The sequence below is a fragment of the Podarcis vaucheri genome (assembly GCF_965113315.1).
Source record: "Podarcis vaucheri genome assembly, chromosome: 15".
Taxonomy (NCBI): Eukaryota; Metazoa; Chordata; class Lepidosauria; order Squamata; family Lacertidae; genus Podarcis; species Podarcis vaucheri.
In genome coordinates, this window is record NC_138753.1 from 16,360,400 (window position 1) to 16,371,071 (window position 10,672).

General features: G+C 49.0%; 1 protein-coding gene across 1 annotated transcript; it reads right to left on the reverse strand.

The window, feature by feature from the left end:
- Nucleotides 1-623: 623 nt before the first annotated feature.
- Nucleotides 624-9,844, reverse strand: BUD23 (BUD23 rRNA methyltransferase and ribosome maturation factor). The gene is made up of 12 exons (XM_082201545.1): nt 9,729-9,844; nt 8,820-8,857; nt 8,161-8,256; nt 7,060-7,142; nt 6,377-6,473; nt 6,159-6,255; nt 5,181-5,231; nt 4,414-4,499; nt 3,780-3,825; nt 3,554-3,612; nt 2,473-2,562; nt 624-1,177 (listed from the first exon to the last, which is right to left on the reverse strand). The coding sequence occupies exons 1-12, from the start codon at nt 9,774-9,776 to the stop codon at nt 1,123-1,125; spliced, it is 846 nt and encodes a 281-aa protein (XP_082057671.1). The 5' UTR covers nt 9,777-9,844; the 3' UTR covers nt 624-1,122.
- Nucleotides 9,845-10,672: the final 828 nt, after the last annotated feature.

The following is a 10,672-nucleotide window of genomic DNA, read 5'->3' on the forward strand; positions in this document are numbered from 1 at the left end:
AAGGCGAGCGACATGCCTCGATGCTTAGGAGTTAGGGAAGGTGAAGAGATGCAGAAGTTATTCCCGAAAATCCAACTCTTACCGTGCTCTGGCCCTTAAGCCCTTTCTGTGGGTGTTTTCCACACTTGTTTGTTTCTTATGAAGACTAGGACCTTCAGCATGGAGAGCTCAGCTTTTCTGGCAGCTGAGAGGCCTACATGCACTCTATGCACCCAGGCAGTGTGGTTTCCTCCATGCGACTTTAAATGTTTTATGTGCCCAAAGGAGCGAGGCTGCTTCCAAAAAGTTTATAGGGCAGAAGAAGAGGTTTGGACAATAGTAAGAGCAGGATAAATGCACACATAGGCCTGTGTTTCAGGGGCAGGGAACCTGTGGCCCTCCAGACCCTCTTGTGTCTACATTTCCCAGCATCCCTCTGTCCATCAGCCATGCCACTCAGGACTGATGGAAGTGTTCCAGCAACACTTTGTGGCCCTCAGGACCCCCTGCACCCCTTACACTGCAGCTAGGCAGGGTGGCTTAATTTAAGTCTGTGAATCGAGGGCAGGGGGTGGAGTTGAGCACAGAGAACCCCGCGTACAGCCAGCCCCACTTGATCTAGCAATCCACCATCTCAGGAAAGGTATTTTTTAAATATTTTAATAGCTGCTGCCACAAAGTTCCATCTTTTGGGTGGGAAATATCTGAAGCCCTCTTCCAGATATTCCTGGACTCAAACTCCCATCTGTCAGGGATGATGGTGGTTGTAGTTCAGCAACATTGGGGGGGGGGAAGCCACCCCCCAGCGCCTTCTACCCTATGTTTCAAAGCATTTTAGCCAGACTCTTTTGTTGCAGTGGGGAATCTCATCTCCCCACTGCCTGTGATGGAGGGCTCTGGAAAAGACGAGCCACCGTCTTGCAGCAGAAGGACCCCCCCGCAGCAAAATTGGGCAGATGCTACTTTTCTGTCTCTTCAAAGCAGTCCTTTCTGGGTCTGGTGAAAAAATGAGCCCAGTCTGGAGGGAGTCAAGTGTCCTGCGTGAAAATCCCCTGGCTGATAACACATCCCTTTTAGAGGCCGCAGACTGGTGCCAAAATGCTCCGTGCCATTAAGGAAGGGTCTGATCAACAGGCGCTGCGATCAGAAGTGAGGTCGCCGCTTCCGGCCAGTGTACTTTGTGTCTGCCCGGACATCCCTGCAGGGGTAGTGTGAAAGAGGGAAGAAAGGGTAACGAGGTATGTGAGGAAGGGGGGAGGATTTGACCATCTTTTATATTTACCTTGTCAGGATATTACATCCGGTTGCCCATTCGCTACCTGGCCAGGTACAAGGTGTTAGTCAAGTCCTTAACAACTTGGGAACTTTTTACTTATAGTATCACTTTACCCCATATACATCCACTTGACTGCTTCAGTCACCAGAACAGGCACTCTTACAGATGCCATGTAATACCCATTCTGCATCTGTAAGAACTCTGTTCTAGTGTGGCAGCACCTGCACTTTGGAACTCCCCGCCTAGTGATATCAGACATGCACATTAGGCCTACCCAGATGTTTAGAAAGTCAATGCAAGCTTTATTCTGCTTTCAGCCTATTGTTTTAGCTTTTCAAAAAGTCTTCAATTGTTGTTGTTAATTTTATTGGGGATTCCCCCCCCAAAAAAAAACCACTTTGAGGGCTTTTTTTAAAAAGATCAATCTGTGTATAAATTTTATGAAAGAAATAAACAAATGGATCTACTCTGGGAGGGGGCCACCCTCTGCCCCCGCAAGACAAAACACTGGGTGGCTTCTAGGGGCTGCAAATTGCTCCTTTCCCAATCCATTAGATCGATTGGTTGATAAGCAGGGCAGGAGGGGGAAACCCATCATCCTCAGCTGAGGAAGGGTGTAATTTTGTGTGTGCATGCGCATGGGTGTGGGGGATAGTTTCCTGGAGAACATCTTAATAGACACACTGGTACATAGCTTAAGATGAATAGGCAGTAGAAAGGAAGGGGAGTATAGGCAGCAAAAATTGTTTTAATGTTGGTGAGGGGGGTGTTGCAAAAAAGTAGCCCAGGTCTCTGAAGATGTGTGAAGGAATTTGCTAATTATTTTTATAAGGCCTTACTTCTTCCTCTCTGTAGCCTGGGATGTTACTTTTTGCTCTGCCTGACAAAGTCATTGCCTGAAACCTAATGGCAACTTCTGCCTGTTACATGGCCTTGAAATGCTGCATGTGCTCTGATGTGTTCATTTGCAAGCTTGTAAAAATTTGGCCTGCTCTTACAGGCCTTTTGAATTTACTTCCCTTGCTTAAGCTGATAAAACTGTGTTTCACATCCTAACTGGCCAAAAATCTACGACAATAACACAGCCGCTGAACGCATGCAGCCTACAGATTGAGGGCAAATGCAACCCTTGCTTCCTTCACGAAAGTTTAACCACCCCAGACCTGCCTACGCCCAAGGGTGGCCCCACACACCCAGGATGGAAAGGCCAGGCTTACCTGCCCTGCCGCCGCCTCCGTTCCTTTTTTTCGAAGACCCAGTCCCGACTCTTCTTTGCAGACTTCCCTTTGATGTTCTTGAACCGTGTCCTTGGAAGAGAACAAGGGTGAAGTCAGGAACCAGCCCCTGTCTCCACCACCACCGTATCGGTCCTGCCACTGACTGGCCAAGGGGCACTTTTAAAAATAAATTGATCGCTATACTGCCAGTGAAAATGTTTTAGGAGTATCCCCTCCGGCAACCACCACAGGTTTTAAAAAACAAATGCCACTAAAACCATACATGACAATCTTTGGCCTGCTATTCTGGGGATTTGCTGGGCTCTCATAGGAGGGCTGTGACACTTGCAGGGCAGGCTGTATGAGGCAGGAAAACATGGCGACCAGGAGCTTCCGGGTGCCACGATGAAAAACCTCGGGCTCTTACTCTCTGTCTGTCCCCAAGCTGCAGAGGGTGGGTCTCGCCTTATGCAGCTGCAAGGGCGGAGACATTTGCTGATGGGAAGGGTGTGTGTGCAAAGCCTACACAGTCTGGAAAGGGCAGCTGAATTGCTTTAGATCAGTGGTTGCCAAAGCGGGAAGTAGAGACCCCTGGCAGGGGGTGGGGATAACCTAGAGGGGAATAGGAGGTGTCAATGACTATCAGACTTAGAAAAGCTGTTATCACAGGATCAGATTGCTCTGTCTTGAACTGGATTTTGAACAAATGTGCAATTAATTGTTAGTGATTTGAATTTTATTGTGCTATACCACTATTGTTCCTATTGCAAGGTTGAGAGACTGAGGCCAGAGGGAAGAGGGCTCTTATGCCTAAATCCTGCTTGCGGGTTTCCCAGTTGCGGCATCTGGTTGGTTACTGAGAACAGGATGCTGGACTAGATGGGCCACTGGTCTGATCCAGCAGACTCTTCTTACGTTATGGTTATCAATAAATCCCCTACGTTAAAAAGTGGCATGATTTCGTGCAGTTAAGCTGTGACAGCAGGCTCTCCCTTCCTCCAGGTCCTCTACAGCCTCCCCAATTCAAGGTGAACAGCGCTGCCTCTGTGGCCCCAGGCCTCTCCCAACTCTGACTCAATACCTTTCATTGGTAAACTTTGCCCTCGCAGTCTCCTGATCACTGCATTCTGTGCCAAGACCCTGCCGGGGGAAAGTGGAAAAACACACACACACACAGCACATCAGTTTGCCTCAGGGGAGAGGAGAAAACCAGAGCGATGCAGCTGCTTTTATTGTTCAGAGCAAACCCTCTCCTGCATCTCTGGTGCACCCCATGGCCCACCCCCAATAGTCCCACAGATTGTTACCTTTGGCAACGCATCTGCTGCACCAACAAAAAGACAGAGAAAGAACCTGGGGAAAGAGACACAAAATAATGAGAATCTGAAAAAAGAGAACATGTGTTTTTTAAAGGAGATACTTGTGCACCAAGTTCTCCTGGCAGCCCACAAGGAGTTACTTTATTCAGAGAGGAGCTACTAGCCTGCCCACCTGCCCCCTTGACTGTCAACCCCCATCAGTAGCTGCTTTCCAATGTTGCCAGAAGAGTTTTTTCTTAGCTCTCCACTCCAGGAGGTTGCGTTCTCCGGCTGGAGAGCAGCCAGAAGATGAAATGCCTTTCTGAGCAATTTGCCTGGGAAAGGAGAGGCCTCGATTAAAGCCTCAAGGAAGTCAGCAGTCACACAGAAGTGAGCTAGATTGCTTTGGGTGCCCCCTTCTCCTTAGAGGCCTCCAATGACTACCAGGTTTGGTGTACACAGGATTCAAATGTGTCCCTCATGTCAGATTGCTCGCCATCACAGGCAGGGCAGCACAACGCAGCGCAGAGAGTCAGTTTCTGGCAACCTCCCTGCATTGCTCTGGCCCTGCAAAAGCCTCTCCAGGCAACATGGAAGGCAGAACAAGGAGCCCTCCCTGGTCTCCAAATGGAAGAGGACTCACTTCTTGGCTTTGGCGCTGTTGGGGTAGTCAACCACCATGCCGCCTGTGAAGCCGGCCTTCATGGCTTGGGAGGTGATGAGTTCCAGCTGGCAGGAGAAATAGAAGACAGGTGAGTCTGAGCAGCTGGGGCAGGGGGCTCCCTCTTCTAACGGGACCTTCATAGCATGCCAACCCTGTCCATCCTTAACTCCTGATTCTTTGTCTCTACCTGACTGGGGTTTAGGAACCACAACTTCAGCTAAAGCCACATGCAGTCAGGCATGAGGAAGAATCAAAAGAGTTGGAAAAGACACCAAGGGTCATCTAGTCCAACCCCCTGTAGTGCAGGAATGACAGCTAAAGAATCCCTGAGAGATGTGTTCTACTAGCATGGCTAGTAGCCACTGACAGCCTTCTCCTCTATGAATGAGGAAGGGGAGAACCATGTACGCCAACTTTGAGAAAAGGGTGAAGTAGAAACGCAAATAAATTCCAGCAGAGCCTCATCTGGCTTCCCTAAACACCATCAGCTTGTGGGAAAAGGCAGGCTGCATGCCAAAGGGTGCCAATGACACCAGGCCCCTGCAAACCAACTCCTATATGAGCCCCCAAAGAGTCCTTGGGGGTGTCAGATATCCAGGCACATCACAGAACCAAAAGCAGCAGGCCCTTGTGGATCTATCCAGAGCCTCGACCTCCAAAAGCCTCCTTCAGCCTGTTCCTGGCAGCTCCAGGCCTCTGGCTGTGCCATGCCTGCCCCCGCCCCACAGTTCCCACAAGAAACGCACCTGCTGAGAGTTTTCTGGGTACAGCTGGAGGACGGCACGGGCTCCTCGAGCCTGTATGAAGACAGGACAATCAAAAACAGCCTATGCAGCATCCTGCTACCTGGCCAAGCATCTCTGTTGGGAGTCTCTAAATTTCTTAGGCTTGTGGGCATGTTTGGATTAGAGAGAGAGTGGAAGGACCCTCCCTCTTTGGTCCCTTCTCCCCCACACTCCGATGCAATCCCAGGATCAGTCCCAGATCTCACAGGACAATCTAGCTTCCCATGAGATCTAGCAAGAGCGCTCCCAACTTGCCAACATATACGGTCATATCTCGAGTTGCGTTTGCTTCACGTTGCGTTTTTTCAGGTTACGACCGCGGCAAACCCAGAATTATTTACTTCCAGGTTTGCCACTTCACGCATGCACAGGAGCGATCTGTGTGCTTCGCGCATGCATAGGAGCACTCTATCACGTCACGCGCCAAAGCAGCGCTCTACTTACGGACTTTTTGGGGTGCAAACAGCACCCCGGAACGGATCGCGTCCATAAGTAGAGGTACCACTGTAGCTGAAACTGCACAAGTTAAATGTACAAAAGATGCAGGAATACTGTGGTATCCTTTCCCCTTGTACAGTGGTGCCTCGCAAGACAAAAAGAATCCGTTCTGTGATTCTCTTCGTCTAGCGGTTTTTTCGTCTTGCAAAGCAAGCCCATTGACGGATTAGCGGATTAGCGCTATTAGCAGCTTTTAGCGGCTTATCGGATCAGCTGATAAGCGGCTTAGCGGCTTAGAAAAAGGGGGGAAAGGGGGAAAAACCCGCAGGAATTCGCAAGACATTTTCGTCTTGCGAAGCAAGCTCATAGGAGATTTGTTTTGCAAAGCACCTCCAAAATGGAAAACTCTTTCGTCTAGCGAGTTTTCCGTCTTGCGAGGCATTCGTCTTGCGGGGCACCACTGTAGATGGTTTGGAAGAAGCAGGTTTGAGAAGCCCTTACCAAAGCAGTATAGAGAGTCGAGAAAAACCGATACAGCCGCTTTGGGGGGCTGTGGGTCTTCTTGTCAGCATTGCATAGCCACTGCACTGCAGAAATACTGCAAGGAGGGAAAATGGGGAGTCTGGTCAGCAAGGAAACACCTGTCCTCAATTATTTTTCTCAGTAGAATCTCATTCTGCATTTGCTGGTGAATGAAGCTCCCAGCAGAGTTATCTTACCTGATGCAGCCATCAAAGGTTCCTGGCCGGAAGGGGATGCCCTGGCCCATGTCTGCCAGCATCAAGTCACCCTCCACTTCTCTTTCTGCAGCTACATCTGTGCAGGATTAAGAGTATGAGAGGATTTTACCATTCCTGCCAGTTTTGACCAGTCCAATGCAGGACGTCTCAAGCCAAAGGGGTATGTAAATAAGGGTGTCAATCTGAACTTTTTGCATGTTTATTATTGTAGATCATGGCATCGGTATGGTTGGTATCACTCAATATAAAACATACTCCTAAATGAACTTTTCTCATCTACAGTAGTTCTTATTTCAAACAGGTCCTGGAAGGCATCAAGGAGACAACCTGAGCTACTAGTATTTACTATAAAGGTCAGAACAAGTAATCTAGTTACCAGCAAGATTTAATAAACAGCTCCCGTAAAAGAATGGGTTGCACACAGACAATAGTAAGTTAGCTGGCTAGGATTATACTCTTTAAACTACCAAATAAGCAGACTAAATGAAATGGAAAACAGGCAGGACTTTAGTAGGGAAGAGACAATAATTACAAGAAAATATAGGTATTATTAAAAATACACATCTCAGAGACCCCTTTCCATTAGTATATGCTGGCCAAGTGGACACACATGTAGGATTCAAATGCATCTCTTGTAATGGATGGGGAAAAGTTTTACTCACCCAACATGGCAGAGCTGATGTCCATGCCAACCCAACAGTGTCCTTCCTCAGAGATGTAATCACCGCTCAGACCAGAGCCACACCTGACCAGAAGAGCAGCACAGGTTAAGAAATAATGAAACACCGACTGGTTTTCATCTCTTAGCATGAGCCAAACAGGATTCAGGCATTCAATAGCACCTGCCCAAGCCCCTTTCACAAAACTGGGGATGGGAAATCACTTTCTCTGCCCAACATCTGGACTAGACAGACCACGAGTCTGGCTCAGCATAAGGCAGCTTACTGAAAGGAGAGCCCTGTAGCTGCTGCATCAGCCCAAAGGGGGCTCATCTGATCCAGCATCCTGTTCTCACAGTGGCCAACTAGATGCCTCTACTGGGAAGCCCCCAAGCAGGACCTGAGCACAACAGAACTCTCCCCTCCTGAGGTTCCCAGCAACTGGTATTCAGAAGCATTGCTGCCCCCGACCATGGAGGTAAAGCATATCCATAATGGCCTTCAACAGCCATATTATCCTCTGTGATTTTGTCTAATCCCCCTCTAAAGCCTCTCAAGTAGGCAAGCTTCACAACCTCCAGTGGGAAGGAGTTCCATAAGAACATGAGACTGCTGAATCAAGCCAATGGTCCATGTAGCCCAGCATCCTGTGCTCAGTGGCCAACCTGATGCTCCAACTGGGAGACCCACATGCAGAACCTAAGCACAGCAGCGCACTCCCAGCTTGTGAGTCTTCCAGCTGGAAGAGGGAGATTGTAGCCATCAGGGCCAGTAGCCATTTGATGGCTGAATCCTCTTCCACAGCCATCCAAACTGGTGTCCACTCCTACTTCTAAAGGGAGTGAATTCTATAGCTTTAACTGAAGAATGACTTTTCTTTGTATTTATGTTCCTGTGATGGACAGGCTCCTTAACTAATCAGCACCCCAATCTTATGTAGGAGGTTATGCTTATGGAATAAGCATAACCTCCTACATAAGAAGGACAAGACCAAAACTGACTTTTGGAAGCTGGGTGCAAAAAAGAAGCTGCCTGATCCTCCCACACCGGCATTTTAGAGAAAGAAACAGCGACACACTCAAAGGTACGATGCAGCAAGCTCACCCAACATCCAGCAAGAAACAGGTCCGGTCCTCGGGGAGACCCAGCAGCTCCACAGCCCGTTCGGACATCTGCGACTGGATCTCAATCATTCGAGAGCTGGAGAATGGAAATGCCCCAAAACAAGCAGTGAACAAACCCCAGCTCCTCTTGGATGTCTGCAAGGCAGCTTGGGTGGGGTAGGGGAGTGAGAGAATATACACAGGCATTGCATCTATCCCAGATGTTTAAGTGGTAAAACAGGTGTTCCAGTGTTAAGGTGGACAGGACAAAAGCCATATCACACCAATGCCATGCAGTAGAAAAGAATTGCGTCTGTCTGTACGGATGGGGGAGATGACAACCACTGACAATTGTTGGGGACTGGATTACTAGCATCTATTTACAGACCACCGCAACTCTTCCATATATCCTGCTCCTCAAAAATCATTTAGCTACTACCTCCAAAACAGTCACATTGTCTTTCTTTTAAATCAAGGACATCCTCTGCGCATTTTTCCTCCATCCATTTTGACAGCTCCAAGGACCCTGCCTCTTAGAGCACACCCAGGAGGCACCACCCACTTTAAAAACCACTGTTTTAAGACATGCTTTAAAAGCTCTTTAAACAAATAAGTTCAATAAAGAGATTAGATGCTTTCCTCAGCCCAAGGCTGCCTTACTTGTGTGTGTATTTTCGGGCTTCAGTCTCATCGTAGAACTGGGAAAAGAAAGAGAAATGGGCGGCTGCATTGAAGAGAGAATGTAAGCACCCTTAAGGATCTGACTAACAAGAACATAAGAGCCTGCTGGATCAGGCCAATGGCCCATCTAGTCAAGCATTCTGTTCCCACAGTGGCGAACCAGATGCTCCAAAGTGAAACCCACAAGCAAGACCTAAGCGCAACAGCAACTCTTCCTTCCCGTGGCTTCCAGCAACTGGTATTCAGAAGCCTCAGACCGTGCAGGCAGAGCACAGCCATCATCCCTAGTGGCCTTGATGAATTTGTCCAATCCTCTTTCAAAGCTATCCAAGTTGGTGGCCATTGCTACCTCCTGTGAGAATGAGTTCCATAGTTCAAATAGGCACTATGTGAGCTACTTCTTTTTTTATCTGCCCTGAATCTTCCAAAATTCAGCTTCCTTTTCACAAGATGGACTGCCTCCTGACATGGGAGGTTCTTTCCGATTACCAGAGTTAACAGCAACTGAGGAATTTCTCGGCTCATAAAAAGAGAGATCTATTCCCCGCCACCGCACAGCTCAGTCGGCAACCTGGTGCCCTCCAAGTGAACTGTGTTACAACGTCCATTAGTCCGGCTGACAGGTGCTGTATTCCAAAACCATCTGGAGGACACCAGGTTGGCATAGACCGATATAGCTAACACCTGGTCGTCTTCTGTTTCCCACATTGGCCACCCAGGTGGCTCCAGGGAGGATGGAAGGAAGCACCCTAGCAGCAAGGCATGGAGGCAAGGTAGGCTGCCTCTCTGCTTGGAGGCTCAATTCTTGGTCCTGGGGGCTTACAGGTACGAGCGCTCCACCGGCCCCTGGTAGTCCTCGCCCCCCTCTCCCCTCTTTGTCTCTCTTACTAGTTCTGGGGGGCCGCGATGCTCGGGCCTCTTGCCGCTGGCCGCCATGCTTGCGCGCTTGTCTTCTACGTCACACCCGTGCGACACAGAAGCGGTCGCGGCTGCAGAAATTAAGAGAGAATTGTTGGGAGGGCCATCCCACCTCTTGGATACCCGATTTCCGGGTTCCTCCTTCCTTCCAGCTGAATTTCTCATTTGATCAAGAGGGTTACGGACCGAATCGAGACAAAGGCGGTGTGTTTACCACACTCGACTGGCTTTACCCGGAGGCTACGGGGGTGTTGCATAGGCTGTAACATGTTGTGTAATTGTACTCTTGCCGTCTTGGTTCTTTGAATGAGCCTGTGAGTGCAAGTCAAGGGTAAAGAGGCTTTTTCTGGTGGTCGAGATGGGCCTCTTGCCCATCGCCCCCCACCTTGGGGGGGGGGAACAATCATACTACCTCGCAGCCTACTTTATAAGGTTGTTGTGGGGATTAACATAAGGGAAAGGAGAATGATGCACCTCACCTCGAACTCCTTGGAGAAAAAGGTGGGATATAATAAATACATGAAGTGCGGTTGCTTGATCTGCTGCCCACTGTGGACTGCAGCAAGCCGTTTCGTGTACAGTACTGTATGTGTTTTCGGAATCGCTTCTCATAAGAGATTCCAAAGGCGGTCTTCACCTTTAAACCGGGCTTGAATCGGGCAGCCTTTCACAGCGGAGGCTCGACTGCCCTCTTTTTAACATAGCAGAACACGTGGCGATCCTACCGCGTGCGACTCCAAGCACCTCTCCCCCCTTCCCTTCCGGGATGTTTCCCTTGGGGGTCGGGTAGCCCTTCAGATAGAGGACTATACTTCTCCGCATAGCGGCATGCAACGCCACGAGAGACCAAAAATATGTATAAGGAAATTTAGAATCAAAGTCTCCCCAACTAATTTTAATAAAAAGAGAGCTCG